This window comes from Miniopterus schreibersii, assembly GCF_964146895.1.
Source record: "Miniopterus schreibersii genome assembly, chromosome: 12".
In the NCBI taxonomy this organism is placed as follows: domain Eukaryota; kingdom Metazoa; phylum Chordata; class Mammalia; order Chiroptera; family Miniopteridae; genus Miniopterus; species Miniopterus schreibersii.
Genome location: NC_138112.1, coordinates 12,209,437 through 12,232,773, shown reverse-complemented (window position 1 = coordinate 12,232,773; position 23,337 = coordinate 12,209,437). Strand labels below are relative to the sequence as shown.

General features: G+C 39.4%; 1 protein-coding gene across 3 annotated transcripts in view; it reads left to right on the top strand.

Annotated features, from left to right (window-relative positions):
- ELMOD1 (ELMO domain containing 1) overlaps positions 1-23,031 on the top strand; it is a 58,525-nt gene extending 35,494 nt beyond the window's left edge. For all 3 annotated transcript variants that reach the window (XM_081154777.1, XM_081154778.1, XM_081154779.1), the window contains 5 exons: positions 5,084-5,217; positions 8,074-8,142; positions 11,892-11,942; positions 13,040-13,173; positions 21,402-23,031. In XM_081154777.1, the coding sequence (XP_081010903.1) occupies positions 5,084-5,217; positions 8,074-8,142; positions 11,892-11,942; positions 13,040-13,173; positions 21,402-21,574 (561 nt within the window). In that variant the 3' untranslated portion in view covers positions 21,575-23,031. The remainder of the gene's footprint in view (positions 1-5,083; positions 5,218-8,073; positions 8,143-11,891; positions 11,943-13,039; positions 13,174-21,401) is intronic.
- The last annotated feature ends 306 nt before the right edge of the window (positions 23,032-23,337 follow it).

The following is a 23,337-nucleotide window of genomic DNA, read 5'->3' as shown; positions in this document are numbered from 1 at the left end:
CTACTAATTAGTGCCAGATCTGATGTGAATCATTAAAAATTAAAGAAGGCTCATTCTTAGCAATAGTTTTTCTCCTTCCCTTGCTCTTCTGTTTAATTTTAGCTAAGCCACTGACTGAGCTTCATCTCCTTTTATTGCCTTATTTTTTCCATTTCTAATAAAGGTAGTTGAGTTCAATGAAATGATCTCAAGTTGGGAAATAAGAAGTCAGTGAAAGAGAAATAAGATGGTATAATTAACGGGCTGTCCACAAGCACCTGAACTCTTCGTTGGCATGGCTGAGATGCCCACTGAATCAGTGACACTTGGGTACTTGCTACATTCCTAATCTTAGCTGACCAGTTGTATGCATGCTGGCACATAGTAGGTTTTTAACAAGTATGGGTAAATGCATGAATTATTATAGTTCATTGGATACATGTCAAGAACTTTCATGATATGACTTATCTGTGGTCATGATTTGAGTATGTATGTGTTAATCATTTTTTATTGTCTGTGAGATGTGGGGAAAGTGATAGCTGTTACCTTTACTTTAGAGGTGAGCAAACTACAGTCATTTTAGTCCAGGCTCTGATTCGCACAGCAAATAAATTATGAGCACTACTGTGTTAGGCACTTTGAGGAAAGGGATCTTTTCTACTCTTAAGTGGTTTGCAATCCAATTGGGGAGATACCATTCATTTACAAAAATCACTAACGCTTACTGGAGAGCTCCCCGCAAATACCTCTTGAATGTGTTCCATGCCCACTGCCTTATTCCCGTTATCTCCAACAGGGGCCACTAACGCTGCCTCCCTCCCGTCTCCTTAAATACTGTCGGAAGGATTATCTAGTCACGTCATTCTCTAGGTTAAAAACTTCCCGTTCCCTGTGTCTAACAGTAGAAAGCCCATGTACCTTAGGATGGATTTGGACCCTTTCCAACATTTCTTTAAGCTATCTTTCCTGTATCCCCATCATGTACAGCACATTCCCACCAGGCTCTGCCATTCACCCTGCCCCAGAAGAGGCTGCGCCGTCCCTTGGGCCCAGGTATTTGCTCACGCTGTTCCCTCCATTCCCTATTATTTTCACAGCAGAAACTGCTCACTTTTTTTTTTAATCTTCATGTGAGGATATTTTTCCCACTGCTTTTCAGAGAGAGTGGGAGGGGGAGAGAGAGAGAGAAACATCGATGTGAGAGAGACACATCGATTGGTTGCCTCCCGCATGCACCCCAACCAGGGCCAGAGATCGAGCCTGCAACCGAGGTACGTGCCCTTGACCAGAATCGAACCCGGGACCCTTCAGTCCACAGGTCAGCGCTCTAACCACTGAGCCAAACTGGCCAGGGCTTTTACTTAAGTCCTTATTTATTAAATTTAGACATCTTTTCTAGCCTCCACAAGCAAACTTAGGAGTGGGGTCTCTATTCTCCTCTTCAGTTTATTCCAAGCGCAAGTATGGTAATAACAAAATGAGTAATAATAAAACATTCATTGAGTGTTTAGTATGTGCCAATCATATCAGTAAGTGTAACAATAACTTTATGATGAAATATTGTCATTATCCTCATTTTTCGGGTGAGGAAACAGGCTGGGCAGTTAGGTGACTGCCCGGGCTCACACCGTTAGGAAGGGCTCTGCACTACTGTGCCATACTGCCTCTCGAGGGGGCACCAAGTCTCGTTCCCATTTGTATTTCCAGAGGCTGGCCATGGTTTGCGTTTAACTGACTAAGCTCAGGTTTCTCCACCTTTGAAGCGGGTAATAACACCCTTGTGACCCACATTATAAAATTGTTTAGAGCAAGGGTCAGCAAATCTGGCCAGCCACACATTTTTGTAAATAAAGTTTGGTTGGAACACATCCATTCATTCATTTATAATTGTCATTTATGTATTCATTTATGTGGCCGCTTTCGTACTACAACGGCAACATTAAGTAGTTGTAGCAATGACTGTATGGCCACCAAAGCCTAAAGTATTTATTGTCTGGCCCTTTACAGACAAAGCTTGCTAGCCCCTGGTTTAGAAACTTTAATCTATTGCTATATTGTTTACGTGCTTTGATTTGTAAACATAGGAGACCATTATCGGTGTTTCTACTTAAAGGATAAAAAAATCTGGGTTTTATGATCATTTAAACATAGACTGGAATGAAACAGAGTAATATCACTTTATATTCATGTAGCACTGTTCATGTGAATTATTCAAATGGACATTTTTATTAAATATTTTTAACCAAATTAATGATAAAGGCAGAGTTTTAAGGCGATTCATGACTTAACAGAAAAAATATAACCCAGAATTGAAAGATGCTCTCCTAATGGGAAGAGAGTCTCATGGTGGCCTCTGTGAAAAGCTGCTTTTGAATGGATGGATGGCTGAATGGCCTTGCCCCTTCTGTTCTGCAGTGGACCTGAGACAAGCAGAGGTATTCAAATAAGCCTGCAGTAAAGGCTCAGTGCAAAGAGCAGAATTAAACAGAGCAGGGGCCTTGGTGGATAATAGTAGGATTCAGCATGCAGCTTCCACATTGTAGCTTGTCATCTGCCACAGGAAGCACCCTTCTTAGCTCTGGTCTACTGTACTTGGCAGGTGGCTTTGTAATAACTCTACTCACAGTAGCACAACCTTAGGTGGCTGGACTCCTCAGAGGCCCGTCACCTTCGTTCAGACTTCCAGTTGGCTTCCAACGTGCAAGAAATGACCTAACCCTTCAGGGTCATCCTGCCTCTTACCCTTAATTTTTTCAGGGACAAGCCTATCTAGTGGAAGGGAATCCAGTAATTCAAGCATTCTTACAGTAACTGTACACATGGTAGCACTTCATGTAAGTAGTTTAGCCTAATCAACTTTCATTTACCAACAAAGTGACCCTTACTGAAGCAGATAGGATTAAGAACGTCATTAAGAACACTTTTTAGCCATTAGTCTAGTCTGTCTTGATACATGAAATTATTAAAATAGATTTTATTAATCTCTTTACTCCCCCAAACTAAGTATTCCTCCAATAAATGAAGTTTATAGCTTACCTGCAGAGAGAAAATGCTTGCTTTTCTCTTCTATTTCACTCACTTGATGAAACCAGATTTAAACTTTAGGGCCCTGAGATTACTTCAAATTATCGCCCACATGAATGTGATGAGCTTTACAACCTGTTTCTTTTGGTTTTTATTTCTTTTTTCATTGTGGCAATAACCAAGTCATTTCCTAACAGAATATTTAAAAGAGACCTTTTCTCTCACTTTTCAGTACTCTTCTTCCCCTCCCCTTGCCCAAGGATATTTTTTCCATTACTTTTCAGAGAGAGTGGAAGGGGGGGGAGAGGAAAAAAAAGAAATTGATGTAAGAGAGACATATCAGTTGCCTCCCACATGCGCCCCAACTGGGGCTGGGGATCGAGCCTGCAACTGAGGTACATGCCCTTGGCCACAGTCAAACCCAGGACCCTTCAATCTGTGGGCCAAAGCTCTAACCACTGAGCCAAACCGGCTAGGGCAGCACTCTTCAGATGAACTCAGAAACATTTTCTGTTTTTTTTTAAATATATCTTTATTGATTTCAGAGAGAGGAAAGGAGAGGAAGAGAGAGAGAAACATCAATGATGAGAGAGTCATTGATCGGCTGCAGCCTGCAACCCGGGCATGTGCCCTGACCGGGAATCGAACCCCAATCGCTTGGATCCTAGGTCGATGGTCAACCACTGAGCCACGCCCGGCCGGGCCATTTTCTGTTTTGATGAATGCAAAGCACTGACAAATTCTTACATGGATAATATAAAAAGAGGTTTCTTATACCCATGTTTCATATTTTGCCTTCACGTGTGACATATTTACTTCCTTTCCTCTGAAATTTTTCTTTCACTCTTTAGATTGATCTACCAGTTATGCCACTAAGATAAATTATTGTATCACTTGAATAGCACTTAATTTTGGATGAGTGCCTAAAATAGCTTTAATGAGTTACAACTCTTTTTTGTCAGTTCACTGTAATGCAAGGTGTTTGTGTGTTCCTGTTGTGCTTGAACTTTAAAATATTTATAACAGAGAATAAGCAGTTTAGAAGTTGAATTATGTCAGAATAATAATAAGGAAAATTTACATTTGTATATGTCTCCATAGTGAGGATTAAAATATTATTAATATTGTTAGAAGTAAATTTGCTTACGTGCCCATCTCTATTTATTAGAAAGAAGTAATAAGCATTCCATATCTATACAGCTGTGGGTGTCTCACGTTCATGCTCAAGTACTGATATGTGTTAAACATATTTTTCTACAGAAAACTTAGAAAAATAGAACCGGTTTCTTAAGCAGTGAAGAACATAGTGTTCAGAATTTATATCTGTCCATTAATATAAAATTGATTATCACTGAAACATTTTTAGGTAACTCAAACATAATAAAATACCTTGAGGTTGATTCATGAACATTACTGACCTTCCTGTATTTCGCTCTGTGATGTTTACCCTCACCTCTCTATAGGTGAGCCCTAAGAAATAAAACTCAAGTCTGTTCATTTTTCTTTTGGTTAATAATGCTGCTAAGAGCTTTGCTGTAAAGTAAGATAAGCATTTTCTGAGGATGTAAATAACTCACAGCCTCAAAATTTTCCCTGTTCTCGCCTTCCCTTTATTCTCTTATATATTTTTGGGAGACTCCAAACAGCTTGTGTGGGAGATATATATCTGATTAGAAATTAAAACAGAAATATTTAAAACTCTAAAATATGAAAGTGCAGATTCCATTACTTTCAGGGCGATGACATCATCCCAGGTCATGCAGCCTCTGGAAAATTCCACTGTGTACTCATGACAGTGAGAATGAAAAGGCAAATAACCTGTTCGTTTTGTTATGAAATAGTTTTTGCCTTCCAGAGCCTCTGCAAAGGTCATGGGGTTCCTCCAGGAGTGTTCTGACAATACTTTGAGAACTGCTGTCATAGATCATTGAAAGATGGTCAGATCTTTCATTGTAACACATTTGCATGCATTCGATTTTTGCAAAGCTCCTCCTAATGATGCGGTTTACAGAATCTAAGCCAATAGGAAAGAATATTTATGTGTGTGTGTCAACAGGCTAATTTCCTTTCTTGTCTCCAGTTATGGAAATTCTTGAAGCCCGATACTCCACTGGCATCTCGGATTTCTAAGCAATGGTGTGAAATTGGTTTCCAAGGTGATGATCCTAAGACGGATTTTCGAGGAATGGGACTTCTGGGACTGTATAATCTGCAGTAAGTAAATGAAGAATGGATGTTAGAGTGATCTTCTGGTCTCCTCATACTGAAATGGCAAAAGTGAGTTGTTAGTTCTAAAAGCCACTTCCAAGATGACTCCAAGAAACCATTCCAGTCCTCTGAGAGATAATTCAGGTTCATAAAATTTAAAAAGCCACTACCATCATACTTTTTATCTGGGAAACTTCATGGATTCTTTTAAGCAAATCTCAAATTTATTTATTTTAATTTTTTATTATGAAGAATGTTAAGTATATACAAAAATAGAGAGAAGATTATAAAGCACTCCCCTTATACTAATCACCCAGATTCAGTAATTATCAAGGTTTTGAAAGACTTGTCATGTTTGTTTTGGGGAGTAGAAGCATGTTAATGAAAATCTTACACTGTTTTTCATTTCACCCTTAAGCTCTAAAAAACACCAATTTTACCTTACATGGAATCAAATGCCACTATCACACCTAACAAAATTAACAATAAATCCTTGGTGTCCTCTATGTTCAGTTCATTTTCGAATTTCCAAGTTCTCTCAAAAATCTTTTATAGCCAGTTTGTTCAGTCCAGTTTTACACAAGATCTCCACATCGTACTTAGTTATTATGTCTCTGCGGTCTTTTTTAATTCAAGCAGTTTCTCTCCTTCTGCCCTCTCCCTTTGTCCCCTCTGCCATGCCGTTAACTTGTGCAAGCGTCCCAGTCAATTGTTCTGTAAAATGTCCCGTGGTCTAGACTTGTCTTTGCATTTGTACCCCTCCCTTGTATGCCCTGAAAGTCACAGGTAAGCAGAAAGGCTTGAATGGGTTCAGGAGGCCTGCAGGGCCCCCACTCCCATTCCCTGGCTGGGATGGATCAGAGGCATTACTCCGAGGGCTGCATCGTGAAGTCCCCCATCAGCCCTTTATCTAACTATTTCCTCCTTCAGCGTTCTTCACCGAACCAGTTAATTGATTGTGCAAAAACTGTTTTTCTAATTCTGTTATTCTCCCCACAGTTGTTGGCAGGAATTCTGTAGAGATTCGGTTTCCTTTATCCACTATGGTTATTTGGCTTCTCTGAAATATAGGCAGGACAGATGCTCACTAAATAAGGTGCCAATTTTCAGCATGAGGACTTGGTGCCCTAATTCCCGTGTTGTGATCAAAAAACTTTTGTTGGCTTTATCTCTCTCTGTTTTAAATATTATTTTTAATCCTGGTTTTTATGTGTTTATTGTGATTTAACTAATTTCACTCATTATTTTTTCATGCTTAAATTGAGTTGTTTGTAGTCATTATTTTTCAAGCCAAATGGAGTCCTTTTAGGCTGGTTCTTGTAACCCTTTGACACACCCTAATAGTGAGAATAGTGATGTGTTGTTTTTTTAATCCTCACTAGAGGATATGTTTTTATTGATGTGAGAAAGAGAGAGAGAGAGAGAGACAGAGAGAGAGAGAGAGACAGAGAGACAGAGAGAAACATCAGTTGGTTGCCTCCCCTATGCACCCAGACCTGGGATCAAACTTGCAACCTACGTATGCGCCCTGACTGAGGATGGAACCCACAACCTTTGGTGTACAGGGCGACGCTCCAACCAACTGAGCCACTTGGCCAGGGCAATAGTGATGTATTTTTTTAAAAGAAATTAAGCCTTAGTCACTTCTGCGGTACCTCATTTCCCCCCAATCTTGCCTTTATTTTAAATTTAGGAAGTTTTATAATCACTCATTCGTTTATGAAATGTTTTAAATGCTATATTATTATGTAATGTAAATAAATAAAAAGTAAATTTTGATGACAAAGGTGGTGTTACAAATTAGTGGGTAAAAGATGAGCTTTTGAATAAATAGAGCTGGGACATTTGGCCTTCCATTTAGAAAAATGAAATGAAATGAAATCTCTTCCTCACCTCAATGGCATAAACTATAAAAGAAAAATCAATAAATCAATAACTTTCACACATCAAAATTGAAAACTTTCATAAGAAAAGCTACCATAAACAGAGTGAAAAGACAAGCCAAGACGGACACATAATTATAACGGATCCAGAGACAGGACTATAATGTTCTCTGCGGGGTTACTTGTCTCATTTGAGGTCATTTTTAGAGATACTGGACCAAGAAATATGAATAGGCAAGACATGAAAGAGGAAACCTAGATAACCAACAAAAGTATGAAAAAGAGATTTCATTTCATTAAAAATTAGGGCCGTGTGCGTTAAATTTGCTGACTTTGGTTTGAAATTTTCTGCTGCAAAATTCAAGAGCTTGTTTTATTCTTTAAATTTATGTAAGAAATATAGTCACATCAAACTACATAACATGCTATAGTTTTATTCTCTAGGAAACTTCATTTCCCCCTTTTCCCCAGAACAAAATTTTATTTTTAACATCTCTAAGCTCTATATTTTCCATTCATTCTAAATTCAAATACCCCTTGAATATTCCCCAAGAAAAATGCATTTGAAAAACATCCTATATCCTCTACTCTACTCCTCCCTGTGCCCTTTGGCTGTCACAGTCCCTGATCATGTCCCTTCATCCAGGCTTTTCTGCCTTCTGGGGGACCTCTTTTGGCCTCCTCAACTATAACCCCCCTTAATAAGGATATCTTGGGCTCTCTGGGAATGGCAAAGTTCATAATTAAATTTTCAAACCTACTGTAATCATTCCTAAATCTGTGTGAATTTTACAACTACCCTATTACACTGTCATTGTATTTGGGAAATTCTATTAGGGAAAGCTGTTCTCTGGAGGAGCTGAAACAAGTGATAATCTTATGCTCGTGTCCACCTCTGAATTTAAATGGCCTCAAATTGGGTTAAAATGAATGTATTTAACAGGTATGGAGTTATGGTTTTCTTTCCCTCCAACTGCAGGTATTTTGCAGAAAGGGACACTACAGCAGCTCAGCAGGTCCTTTCTGACTCTCTTCATCCAAAATGCAGGTAATTGTTGAAAATAAAAGGTGTATTAGGCTTTATGGATGTGGTAGAATTAACTTCACCTCCTACATGGATCTATTGATGAGATTCTCAGGAGTCAGCCCACCAGAAGTGAGGCTTAACGCTCTTTCAAACAAGCCATTCTGACAAATTCTGACTAGGATGGTTAAAACTTCAGGTACTTATGTGCATTGGCTCCACATGCAAAGGATTATTAAATTAGCTAGCATGAGGTAGACTCCTTAATTACTATAAAGCTCTGCCTTGCAAATACTATGGAATGACTTGCGTTTTAAAGTATACTTGTACATTTACATTATGCCGTATGGTTGCCTTAGGGTTTTCTGTACAGATTGTTTTTGTTAATATTAAATGGAAATCATAAGCCTGAAACATGCTGTTCCTTGTGAAGTAAATTGGTGGAACCTACAAAAAAGCACCAAACACTTCAGTACGTATGGGATTGAGGATGTAAAATAGAACCATTAGAGTGAGATATTTATTTAAAGGGACTGATAGCATCACTGGTGTCCAGGAAGACTGAGGAGGTGGGCCCAGAAGACGGAGAAAGTAAGAGTCTGGGGGAAAAGGTCAGAGCCAAGGGAGCATGGTGGGGAATAGAGGGGAAGGTGAAAGGCGTGAAGTCGGGGGCTGACTGAGAAGCCTGGAGTAGCTGAGGCCCTTCTTTTAAAAAAATAAAATTCCAGATTCTAAATTAATTTGCATTTTCATTTACCTTTCTAAATTTTTTTTTCTTTAACTGATTACATAAAGGGATATCACTAAAGAGGAAATAAGGTATTTTTCTTTGCTTTTGTGTTGTATTGCTTTTATTTGCTTTTAGAATAAGTATGGGCAATGGTTTTTAAAGAAATATAAATTCACGAAAATTTTTCCAAAAGCAAGCATGTTCTATCCTTTAATTTAATATAGTTTATTTTGTTTTGGCTCTGTTATAAGGAGAGAAAAACCAAGTTAGACCAACCTGACAAAAAATGTCAAAAACCCTTCCTGCAACCATGGCCATTCCTGGTTGGAGAAACATTTTGAACATCGCCTGAAGGCTGACCCCATCCACTCGCCAGACAGGGGGCGTTTTATTTGGGAACTCTGTTGCACGGAGCAGATTTGCTCTTCTATTGATATATTTCTAATTTCATTATTATATGTAGTAGTTATATTTGCTTTAGTCATTCTTAATATAAGGAGTTCTGCTATTTAGCAATCATGGTTTTGTCTCACTTTTTTCTCCTCAGCATGGCAAGTTCCTTGTTAGTGTTCCTATTTTCTAAATAAGTCCTAAGTTTTATCATACCATTCTCAAAATTCAGAAGCAGATTGACTTCGGGGGCCCCCTGCCACCTTACTATTTATTATACTTATTCTAGTTTCTATTGGCTAAGGTTCACTTAATGATACTATACTTCTCAGATTTATATTTATAATCTCTCATAAGATTAAATTATCATTTTCTTTATCTTTTATTTACTTTGGGAAAATACTAAAATCACCTAGCTCTTTCTTGATATATTACATGGCTAAAATCGAGCTATGTTAGTTTTTTAACTGCATTGTCTGAACTGCATATTTCTGGAATGCAGAGACTCTGAACTGCCTCTAATTAAAACTGACTGCGGGGTCTGTGTGCAGTGTCAGGTGGCATTTCCCGGAGGAACATCGGCCAGAAGACAGGAATCCTCCGTGGTCCTTGGGAAGAGGCAATAAGCTTAAAGCATCTTTTTGATTAACATTTGATTAAGCATTGGAGGGGGATTACTTTTGGCTGCCGGCCGTTCTCAGAGAAAGGCTTTAGAGTTTGCCTCCTGTGTCAGCATAGAGAGGCAGGGTCTGAGGGCTTGTGTGATGACTCCTACCTAAGACACTAGCATGTGCATGTGTGTGAGCGTGCACACGCGGGCGGACACGTGAAACTACCCCGCTTTGTCCCTCAAGCTACGATCAGATTGACTAGATGGAGTTCAAGCACGGATGGTAAATGTCACCGAGTGTAAATGTCTTGGAGATGTTACTGTCCTTCCCTGGTGCCTGAAGGAAGTGCCTATTGACCGATCGTGATGCGAGCATAGGTTCTGTCGGGCCCTGAACATTCCAGGCCTTCAGCAGGGAGAGGCCTACACAGGCTGCGGAAAGCTCTTTCCTGGCCGTTCTTCAGCAAGCATTATACTATTGCTCTTGTGGACATCCGTCCATTGAATCCTGAAGTAACTTGAGGGATAAAAGTGGATTCAAGTTTAAAGGAGAATTTTGACTATTAGGCATTTGTTTGTTTGTTTGTTTGTTTTGTTTGGAGTGTGGGGGGGAGGGTATGTGTGTTTCCTCAAGAGAAGGATTCATTCTTTGGGGCCAGTATATCCTATAGGTAATCACAGAAGTGGAGGTCGTTTGGCCTTTTATTTTTTTTATTTTTTAAGATTAGTAATTTCATTCAGCCAAATCATTGGGCCTTTTCTTATACTTTCCATGCAGATAGAGATTTAATAAATAGAGAGAGACTGTATATTTACAAAGCTTTGTTGAAGAGAAAATAGGTGCTTATAAATTCATTTATAGAAAGAATCTTAAATTTCACACACAATATATTTTAATTTGAATACGAGTCTTTTAAGGTAAAAATGTCCTGATGCCACTTTGGCTGGTTTGTTAGTTGGCAGTTACACTTTAAAAAGAGGTGGCATGTTTTCCCACGAATTAAAGACAGTCACTTTGAATTGTAGGTAGTCGTTTATAGACTGGAAAGTACATATAGTTAAATACAAGCTTTGCAGTGTGTTTTTGTGATCTTGTGCTGTGTGTATTACATGTGTGTCTTTTAATGTAGTGTTTTCACTGTACTATAGAGAATTCTCTCCTACTGGGAAGCAAAATGTTCATAATAACTCTAGCTTTAAATTTTCATTTAGTTCAAATGCTAACCACATTTTTTAGTGTAAAATACTGAATGAAGGCCCCATTAGCCACAATGAGGAGTGGACCATGGTTCCTGCCTCCAAGACATTAGCAAGGAGGAAGGGAGTGGGCATGGGGATGGTGTGCAAGAACACACAGGAACAGAATGCAAGGCAGTAATTTCAGAATGCTTCTGTGATAGATAGGACCCTTCGGTCTTATTCAGAAGCTCAAATGATAAATGGATCAAAAGTGGAACTGCTATGGTTTAACTGTCTTAGCTTAACCAGAGGAAGTGCCATAGCTCTTGTTAAAACAGAATTTTTAAAATCCAAGTAGTATTCCTCCTTCTCTTCCTCCTTTCCTTCCTTCCTTCCTTTTCCTCACTAACTCAATTATTTATCAACAACTATTTATTCAGCATCTTCTGTGTGCCAGACATCACAAACAGGCTGAGCAGGATAAATGCCTTGAGATAAAACCAAACATGGTGAATCATGAGAGAGTGAGGTGGCACCTAGTTTAGAAGACAAGGTTCATGGAAAAAATGTTTGATAATTAATGATAGTACAAATGAGTATCTTAATGTTTGGCCTTCAGGGCTATCGCCCACAGCTGAACTAAAGTGAATCGGGCATAAGAGCATGGCTTTAAATAATTCCCTTTCTGAGCTCCATATAAATTGCATTGTGGCTTTTTAATTGATAACATTTTCATTGGTTTGTATTTGATAACTGAGTTGCAGAGGTCTCTGCCTCTAGTCAGCAGTTTTAACATGAACATTAAAAGGGAACAAGTACCGATCAGAGATTAAATCTTATTTATTTATTCATTCACTCATTCAGCAAATTCAGCAAAGCAGAATGGGAGCAGAAAAGGAAGGACAAGGCAATTGGGTGAGTTTGGGATTTCACAGTAGAACACGTCAGTCTGAACCAGAACAGAAATGCCCGAGGAGCCCTGTGAAATATGGCAAGGGTGAAAATCTGCCCGTCCTGATGGAAACATAGCATCCAGCTGAATTTTTAAAAGGACAATTTATGTTTTTGGATATATGTGTATTTGTGTGATTATGCAATACTACTTTGCCTGCCACCAACTGCAAGGTTTAGAAAGTTATGACTATATAGAAGCCATTTTCAGAAATCATTTAGAATTGTATTTGGTAGTTTTCTTTTAAGGATTTCTATCAAGTATCAGGCTATTTTAGAAGTTTAGAAGTTTTTTTATAATGCCTATTTTATCTAAAAATACTCTGAACAGACAACTCCTGTATATTATGCGATAGGATTTAAGAACTGTTTCATTTAATTTTTGATAGACATGTAGAAAAGGGACTAGAAAATATACCCTGAGCATTAAAATATTTATTTTTTTCTCATTTTAAAAGTAATATATGCTTTATTATAGATAATTTAGAAAAATATAGGAAAGTAAACAAAAAAATCACCCCAGTCTTATTACTCTAACATACCAATATTAATATTTTGTGGCATTTGATTCTAGCCTGCTTTTTGTGCACACTTGTGTGTCTATACAATACAGCTTGGCTTGTTCAATGCATAATGTTTTATATTCCTCTTAAATAGTCTTTAGGAATATAGTTTTTAATGGCTGAATATGTTACATGAGATTACTATAGGTTATTTCACCAATCACCTTTTTTAGGATATTTGAATAGTTTCTATGTCTTTGCCACATTAATAATGCTGTAATGAATATCCTTGCATATGAAGCTTTGTCAATTTTTTATTTTTCTCTCTCATATATTTGGAAATGGAATTACTAGGTCAAAGCATATGAACTCTCAGTTCTCTAGTATACATTATTAAAATGTTCTGGTAAATTACCAAATTGCAGGTTTTGATAAGGTGGAGAAGGAAGGGACACCTGCCGCTCTAATAATTTAATAATTTAAAAATCAGACTATCATGTTTTTAAACCTTCTTTCCCCTGTGTGACACACATTGGTCTTACGGTTTGCACTTCACAGGTACTCCTTTGCAATCGTGGGTATCAACATAACTGACCTGGCATATAACCTCCTGGTGAGTGGAGCTCTAAAAACCCACTTCTATAACATCGCCCCCGAAGCACCAACGTTGTCTCACTTCCAGCAAACATTCTGTAAGTGTCCCGTTGCTTCATTATCAGTGTTGGTTTCTATAGAACATTCTAGACAAGGATCGAAGCTGAGTTATCTTGTGATTTAGCTGCTTTGGGGACTTCGAATTTCCTCTTTTGGTTTTGATTTTTTTTGTTTTTCTCATTTGAAAACCTACACGTATATTTTCAGGCACTGGGGATTTGTCCACTTTCCTGGCCCTTGCATGATATCCAATGTACCTGTTCCTGGTCTGACTTAAAGACATCATGGGTGACTCTCTCCCTTTGGCATAGAACTTAAGAGTGCAGGCTCTGAAGACAACCTGAGTTGACTCCCAGATCCATGTTTACTAACCTCTCTAAGCCTCAGTTATCTCATCTACAAAATGAGTCTTTTCCTTAGAGAGCTGCTATGAAGGTAAAATGAGATGATGGATAAAAAGTTTTTATTAGCCGGCCCCATAGTTAGTGCTCAGTGAGCATTAGAAAGAGGAAATGTTGGTTCAGCGGGTGATATTGATCTAGGTCTCCCCACTGAAAGAACCCATCCATATCACTCTGCAGGCATGCTCGCAGTCAGCAAGCCCTATGTGCTAAGAGCTTCCAATCAGCTTTTAGTCCACCTAGCTTTTTATTCAGTCAGAAATATTCACAGACAGCCAAGGATTATCAAATGTCTGAGTGTGGTGGTTAAACACATATCATCAAATTATTTTGACACACCTCCCACTAAGAAGTAAGGTTTGTTTGTCCCTCTCACCACTTGAATCTGGGCTGACTGGTTGGTTGGCCAGTAGAGTATAGCAGAATCGACACCATGTGACTACTGAGACTAGATCAGCAAAGGCTTTTGCCTGGTTCTCTGGGACTGAGCTGCTTTTGGAGGCATGACATACTATGTAAGGGATTTGATTCCTCCTGTTGTGAGGAAGTCCAGGACACATGGAGCAGCCATTTGTAGGTGGTCTGATTGGCAGCTCCAGATGAGGTCCCAACTGATATCCAGCATTTACCGCCAGACATGTGAGTAAAGATGTCTCAGATGGTTCCTGCCACCAGCAGTCAAGTCACCGCCAACCTTCGGGTCTTCCCAGTTGAGACTCCAAGCATTGTGAAGCTGTCCCTCCTATGCCCTTTCTGAATTACTAACCCACTGAATTCATCAGTATATTAAAATGGTTGCTTTAAGCCACTGGATTTTGAAATAATTTCTTAAGTAGCACTTGGTAACAAGAACAGTAAGAAAAGCCTCAAACATGAAAGAGAGTGCAAAACAAGCAGAAATAATGCCACTAAAAGGAAATAGAAACTATACAGGGAGAAGAAAATGTCAAAACTCTACATCATTACCATCCCCAAAGAGATAAGAGAAGAAATTGCAACTATGAAACAATAATAAGGTGGTATAGAAAGAACACCCCAAGAACAAAAGAATGCTCTTAGGAATTAAAAATCACATAGCAAAAAATGAAATCACCAGGAAGGATTAGAAAATAAAGCTGAAAATTCTCCCAGAAAGCAGAACAGTATAGGATGAAAAATAGAAAAATAAAGACTGAGAAATTAGAGGATCATTCTAGGAAGTCTTATAACTGAATAATATGAGTGCCAGAAATAGAACAGTGAAACTAAAGAGAGGGAGTCAAAGAAATAAATCAAGAAAAATTTTCAGAACTAAAGGATGAGTTTTCACATTTAAACTAATAAACACCAATAGATTAAAATAAATTCACACCAAGATCCATATCATTATGAAATTTTATGACACTGGAAAGAGATGATTCTAAAAACCTCCAAAGCTATTATATAAAGAATTGGGAATCAAGATGCAATTGGACTTCTCAACAGCAACATTGTGTTCTAGAAAACAGTGAAATAAATAATGTCTTCAAAATTTTAAGAGATTATTTTTTAAAACCTAAGGGACTATGATTTCCAATTTAGAATTCTATACCCAGCTAACTTGCCAATTAAGTATGGGAATATAATAAAGACATATTTTTAAAGCAAGGTCTTAAACATTTTACCTCTATAACTATCAGGAAGCTCCTAAAAAGATATGTTTCCACAAAATAAAAGTGTAATTCTAAAGGGAATGAATTAGGTCTGGAAAATATGAAATCTATCATAAAAGAGAAGTGAAGAGAATCTTCAGGATGAAGGGAAAGGGAAGCCCAAGATGATATATATCTGTGCAATAGCCTGAGAATAATAAATCCAGATCTTAGCAGGTCAGAAGTCTCTGGGAGAGACTCTTTGAAGAATATGAAATTGATGGAATATATACCAAGTTTGAACACATTGAAAGGGCTATGGCATACTTAAGGGAAAGTTTAAGATTAAATTAAGTAAATGGAAACTAAGCAAATAAACAAAGAGGGCAGTTATTAATACTAGGTAAGAAAAATATTAGAAAATATGTGATAATGTGATTGGAATGGGTGAAAAGGAGCTAAGTCTCCATCTTCTATAAAGGGAAGTAAAAAAAAATCAAGCAACAGGAAGTATGTTATTTAGACCTATGGACGTCAAAGATCAAAAGAATCAGCTGAAAGAGTTAAACTGTTGATTTAGGGAAGAAGGAGTTAGGGCATGAGGTGCTGCAGGTTTTTGTAACAAGACTTGTTAAACTATGTGCTTGTGTAACTTAGATAAAAATATGGAACAAATTTTAAGATACACACACTTTATGACATTTTAATGGAAGTCCCTTACATATGTGATTGTAGCTCCTACTCTGACAATTAGATGGTTGTACCTACTCCTATAATAGCTCTGACCATTTCCAACAAATATTACTGAGGTTTTACTGCAGATCAGGTTCTGACTGAGGAAGACAGATATCTAAACAAATGATTAAAGCATAGTAGGAAGAATTTTGTGATTGAGGAAGTAAAGATACTGTTTTTAAAAATTTTAAAGGCTGGCTGGCATAGCTCACTCAGTCTGGGAGTCAGGGAAAGCTTCCCAAAGCAAATGTCATTTTTCATGAGACCTGAAGGATGAGTGATAGGAGATAAAGCAATGGTGGCTGAGTGGTCCAGCTAGAGGGAGTGACAGGGGCAAAGGCTACAAGGCAAAAGAGTATGGTAGATTCAAGGAACAGAGCACAGTGTTTGAGAAGGGGTGACTAAAGACGACACTAGTAAGAGCAGGGATGGGGGAGCATATATCTTGAAGAGCTTTTAAGCCATTTAAAAGAGCATGAACATGTACATAAGTAATGCCCCTTGCTAAGTTTCCTTACCCCGTGTGCTTGCCCTATTCTATGTTTACCATGCTCTTTAGGGAAACAGCTTTCAGAGGAAGTAGAGTGAGTTTGGGTTTAGGCATGCAAGGGATAGTTCTTTTGAGAAGTTCACATTGAGCTGCATAGTGGAAATTCTAGTGTAAAGCTCTGGAGCTCTGAAGAATTACAAGGGCAGGTTTGAGGTTCATCAGCTGAGGAGACTGTCAGAGCCACGCTGCTAGAGTAGATATTCAGTAAGATGTGATGGATGGATGGATGGATGGATGGATGGATGGATGGATGGATGGATGAATGGATGGATGGGAAGCTAAAATATTGGATGATGTCCTTTGTGGGAGAAAGGGAGTCTAATTTATCTGGAAAAATTTAGCCTTTGCCTGAATTGATATGCTGCCAAGAGAACCCTAGCCCAGGCCAAGGTGAGTAAGCATGCACTAGGATTAGTTTCCCCAAGGCCCTCACCAGGTTTTAGAAAGAGCAGTAATCCCCATATAGATTGGGGGGTAGGCGGAGGGACTCAGGCCTTTCTAGAGGAAGAAAGCAGTGCCCTGAATTCATTGTTCCCCCATCGGGCATGCTCAGCTCTGCCCGCTTCCTCTGTAATATTCTTGCAGTTACCTGTGCCCTTGCCTGTGTCTCTCCTGTCTGCTAACTGAATGCAGTGCAGCAAAACCAAGACACATTCAAGCAACAGCAGATCTGCTGCAGGCTTAGCCTGGAAGAGCCAAATTAGTATTCAAAACAGGTATCATCTAGGTGAAAAACTGCACAAACATAACAGCTCCGTCAGTCTGCCTGCGCGGCATCATGCAGTGAGCACTGCGCTGCCGAGGCGCGTTCCGCGAACGCTGCATTCAGTCCAGCGCCCCACGGAACACACGGCTCCGCTGAGATGGAGGAGGGGTAGTGTCGTGAGCAGAAGGAAAGCATAATGGCCAGAAGAGGGCAAAGACTTATCTTTTCTTTGACCTTCAAAAGAGGGAAGTATTCCATAGGAAGGAGGACCGGAGGAAGTCTCCCTGGCCAGTTTTGCTCAGTGGTTTGAGCATCGGCCCGTGGACCAAAGAGTACGTACCTTAATTGCAGGTTTGACCCCTGGCCAATTGATGTTTTTCATGAGGATTAAAAAAAAAAAGAACCAGAGGAAGGGAACACCCTGGAAAAGGCAGCTGGCATGACAGTGGAAAGCCAACTGATTTTGGTTCCTGGCTTCTGGCCTCCAGCTGTAACTGTGTAATTGTACCCCATTCGAGTGTTTTTCTAAGCCCAGAGTCCTCATCTGTAACATGAAGATGCATCAGCATGACCTGCCCCACAAAGCTGCTGGAAGAATTAAATAAGAGACTATACACAATAGCCTGGCCCGTTTCCTCTCTCTACTTTCCACAATATTTTGTTAGCTTCCTTGGCAAATCAATAATCATCTGAAATTGTCTCCCCGGGTTCCTCTCTCTAAAAGACCAAGAATTGGGGAGCATAAGAATTCTGCCTTGCTCTTGTATCTTTACATATTTGATAATTGGAAGATGGGCCAATGACCAGCTGATCAAACAGATTAATGAACAGATTAATGTTATATAAATTAGTGGAGTTTTATGATTATAATATCTACCTTGGAAGCCACGCCACCATTTCTGCATTTTGATCAAAATTATATTATACAGTCTCTAATTATTTTCCTGATGGGATAGAGAGGGTCCTAGAAAATCAATCTATAAGCTTTATAGCTTGACTTTTGTAGCCTTAAGAGGAAAGGTCCTGAGAATGGTGTCAGATTGTTAGCCACCCTCACCTCCACTCTTATCCTAGCTTGTCCTTTAAACTTTTCAAAATACTTTTCCGTATGTATGTTTTTGTTTGTAAAGTGGAAAAATGGGGAAACCTGATCTGCATTCTTCTAAAACTCTGTGCCACACTAGATCACCTTTGGAGTGAGTTGCCAATTTACCTGCACATTGTAGCAGAGTGAACATTTTTATGTACATTGCGGAAAAGTGAATACTTCACTGAAAGGGAATTTTTCACAGTGCTTATTTATGATTGTCAATAGGTGTAGAGAACTCATGAGATACAAATGAAATGCCTTTAATTCATCATCTATGATTTTAATTCATAATGTTGGAAACCTGACTCTATATACAAAACAGCTCAAGTGTCTTTATTTGAGCTCAGAGGCCAAGTCAGAAAAATTATGTGTGTATTTTATAGAGCAAGGAAAGAAGAAATTATAAATGATCACAGGTTTTATTTAGGACCATAAAAATTCCAATATTAGAAAGAAGCCAAGGGAACTTAAAAAGAGGGTATTTTCTAGACCAGTGGTTCTCAAACTTTAGTAACATGTATGAGACTCGTCTCACCGAACTGTGATGTCTGGTTGAATCTGGGAGAGTCTGCATTTTTAACAGGGATACTTTAGGAGTTTTCCCAGTCCCTGAGATAAACAAATGATTGAATTGTTTCAGTAAAATAAGATACTGAGATTAAAGGAAACAAGTTTCTATTGGTGGGCACTGAAACAACCAGCATGATAAACAGACTCCAAGTCGTGGCTGTGAAAAATAGTGAGGAGAAAAGGGATGCTTAACCTGGAAGAGAGATAAGCTCAGGTCATGAAGGGCACTTCAGATACTTGAATTGGAGAAGCATTGAATTTGTTTCAAGAAATACAGGGCAACATAGTTTGGCTTGGTGAGAGGAAGAACCTTTAAGAATCAGGTTCTTAGAATACTACTTTGCTTTAAAAAAGAAGGAAATCTTACCCTTTGTGACAGAGTGGATGGACCTGGAGCGTATTAGGCTAAGTGAAATGAGTCAGTCAGAGAAAGGTAACTACCATATGATTTCACTCATATGTGGAATCTAATGAACAAAATAAACCAACAAACAAAATAGAAACAGACTCAGAGAACAGACTGATAGCTTTCAGAGGGAAGGTGAGGTTGCGGGGCTGGGTGAAAAAAGTGAAGAGATTAAGGAAAAAATTCAAAGCCACAGACAACGGTATAGTGATTACTAGAGGAAAAGGGGGTGGGGGGGTAGAAGAGGGCATGGGGGGATAAATGGTGATGGAAGGAGACTTGGGGTGGTGAACACACAATGCAATATACAGATGATGCATTGTAGAATTGTACAGCTGAAACCTATATAATTTTATTGACCAGTGTCACCCCAATAAAATCCATAATAAATAAGGAAAAAAGTTCCACCCTATAGGTCTTTGTTTAGGAACCACAAGGAGAGATACTATACCCAAATAGAACTGGTAGGTTTCAAATCACTCTACTCTCATTGGAACTTTATTTCTGAAAATAAATTACTTATATCCATTAGGGTGGGGCGGGGGGTTGGGATCAGGTTCTTCATCCATGGTACAGGCTAATGTCAGTGCTGCCACCAGAAGAGTTCAAGGCCAGCTGATACCTCGGGGAATCCAAGCATCGAATGGAGCAGGGATGGATGGGATGGCTCCTGGGGTCCCTGATACCTCTGACCTGAGGCTTCTTGTTTGGATGAGGGTTGGTGTGTGTCCCCATCAGAGATGTTTATGTTAACTTGTGTTAACACAAATTAACCTAATATGTTAATATGTGTAGAGGGCCCAAAGACAGTCCAGTCCTAAAAGAAATGTAGCAGTCAACCCCTGAAAAAAGGGCAATATCAGTTCTCTCTCTCCTTAGTACCCTTCCCCCTGTAGTTGCAGAGAGCCCTTCTACCTAAAGATGCACAAGCACACCTAACCACGTAATGAGTGGGTAATCGAGTGAGTTTGTGGATGGAGACCCACATCCGGCAGCATGTGTTGGGGGAGAGTGGGAGCAAAGGCCACTTCTAATTTTGTATGATAGTGAGATGTGAATAAAGATTTTTAAAATTCTGTTTATGAAACTATGTTAAAGGTTTTCTCGTAAGTAGCTAGTTTCCAGAAAAACAAAAGGTACTGATTTTTTTTTACAACTAGAATTGAGTATGTTTGCTCCAAAATTCTCTTCCCGTGCCCCCTATCATCTCTGCGACTCCCTCTTTTCCCACGATGGTGAAGAAGCCAGGATCCAGCCAGGTTTCTGCTGCAGAGCCCTGGTTCCTACTCTCCACTGCCTTCTCATGAAAACACAAAGAAAAGCTTGTGTAATGATCGGTTTTCTTTTCTTAACTGGGATTATGTTCTGAGATTTTCTAATATATGGAGACACTTGAGCTTGCAATAGATTTACCACATACAAATATCTATTATCTTTTTTTAAAAGCTGTTCACATATCCATTTTGAATGTGGTGGAGGGAGGGGGCACAGTGGGGAAACAGAACACAATGAATAGATTCTCATAAGCAGACGCTTAACGTTTATCCCAAAAGTTTTCCCAGTCCAGATCGTTCATAGATAACATTTGTGAGACATAAAAGTCTTTGAAAACGAAATTGTCCTTCAGAACACGTAAGTTTTATTAGCAATTTCATGTATTTTAATGACCGGTCTGTGCTGTTTAGAGTTGATTTACAATTTTTATTGTCTTATAATAGATTGTCAGGATGCATTTGTTTGATTTGTCAGGGTAATTTAAAACTTCACTCAAATCAAATACAAGAGAAAAAAAAGGCTGAGTGGAGTAATTTTGAAAAATTAGACCATTATGTTAATTTAATCAGGAGGGGAGGGATGAAGTAGTCACTGTCGGCCTTTCAGAAGGTTCCAGATGTGATTCATTGTCAAGAGAAGGCAGAAGTCATTTTTATTTCTGCTTGAAAGGAGTGGGAATAATTCCAGGACTAATTGCAAAAATCTTGCAGATTAGCAGCTCCTACTGCACTGGATGTTAAGAATAATTTTTCACAGTAGTATTTGCTGTGAAACGCTTTTATCTAAATCCCCATCTCTTCTTTGAGCTCCACGATGCTGTTCTTTTGTCTGACATCTCTTTAAGCCGTTCAGGGCGATTTTGAATGTGGTGAAGGATTTTTTTTTTCCCGCCTGCGTTCGTATCACTGTCTTATCTCCAACAGGCTATCTGATGCATGAGTTTCATAAGTTTTGGATTGAGGAGGACCCCATGGACATAATGGAGTTCAACCGCGTGAGGGAGAAGTTCCGCAAGAGGATTGTAAAACAGCTGCAGAACCCAGACATGGCGCTGTGCCCGCACTTCGCCGCCTCGGAAGGGCTAATCAACATATAGCCGCCCACCCTGACGGTCACGGGTCCCCGGGAACACTGCCTCATTGTCGTGTTAGATCTCTGCTTTGTCCCAGCTCGCCCACTGAATGCACACAGTGATCGTATGCATGCGTTTTGGTACAGTATCTTCATCTCTTGGTCGTAATTACCAGATCCCCAGATACCACTGTCCCTGGAGTATCTGCCATCCAGTGACTGCTCATATTGTGGCACTATGCGGCGTCACATCCGCCTTGACACCGGGTATGGAGAGAGTTTTCTATTTTTTTAGATTGTTTTCCTCCCTCTCATAGTTCAGCATTGAAGACCTGTATTTCTCTCGCTGTGTTTTGTACGTAAGAGAGTCGGCTGAATCTTGTTCTTCGGAAGCCTTTTAATTTATTGATATGTTTCATGATTACTGCTGCTAGCTTTTCAAGCCAGGTTCATGCTTGGGGCTCATTCCTATAAAGTATAAGACTTTAAAATAATACAGACAGACACATGATAAGCCAAACCATTCCTGCAAACGTAGCTGCGCTTCACAGAAATGTAACGCGAGGCTTACAAGAAGCAAATTTAGATAGGTGGTGTTTTTGTTCGAAGTACCCCACAATTATATTACCCCCAAGTCTGTCATAATCATTTGGATATCCGATTATTTTATCCCCATAATGTCACGGGCTTAGAGGCCTAAATACGCGTATGAAGCCTAGAGCCTCAGAGAAGTATACGTATGTACTTCAAAAGCTGCAAAAGGTTTTTCACTGCCTGCCTCTTGCCGAACTCAGAGTGACACCTGGGCACGGTTCTGATCCCAGCATCTTTGTTCGGGGAACTGAGCGCGGACTGGCTCGTTTTCTCTGTCAAGAGGCAATATTTAAAAACAATTTGCAAGAAAATGTGTTGCAGGGGAGGAACCTAAGCTACGTCATTCTGCAGTATTTCTTGAAAATAATAACCTTGTCTTGTATCAATAGAAGTAAATTGCTTGGAAGGGGGAAAAGGTTAAATCATTCCAAAACTGCTCAAAACCATTCTCAAAGCCATGGTTTCGTTTGGAATTATGATTGTTGTCTGTTGAATAGTATTTACCATGGCATTTCATACCCATGGTATTTTATACCTTCTACCAGTTTTAGTATTATTAGACGTTTGTGTAATCACTTGCTTATTTAAATGAATTTTGAGTACTGCCTGTCAGTTATATGAATAAATGACACGTCATTCTACTGTAACGTATAGTGGATTCCATTTTAATGCCTCCGTGCTCCTACAGCTCCTGAATATGCAAATATGTGAGTGGGTAGAATATCAAAGACAGACCACCTGGGGCTGAATATAAACTGTGCCATCATTTCAAGTAACGGAATAAATTAGAGGATGTCACGTCTGAGAAACCTCTTTTTTTCTCTGATCTCCGGGCCTGGTGGTGCTTTAATGAAAGAATAAAGTGCACTTTTTTCTCTGTAGCTTCCTATAAAGCCTGGCTTGTCTGCTGGTAAAGGAAGCGTTAAGCTGCCTGTTGTTTGCCGTCCGCTCCAGCTCCCCTGGGCTTTGCTGTCCTTTCCTCCCGTCCGTGCACCAGGTGGCAGCATGTCTCAGCGCCCTGGTACAGCCCCGTGCCCTTCCTTAGGACGCGGCCAGGAAGGAGCTGGTGAACGCGTGGTGTGCACCTGAGAAGAGCAGGTGAGAAGCTGTGAACCAGGTAGATGCCTGTCGTGGGAGCCCTGAAGTTTCGCTGCAGCTGCTCTAGGTGAAAGCCTGTTCCACAGCAGCCGGCCT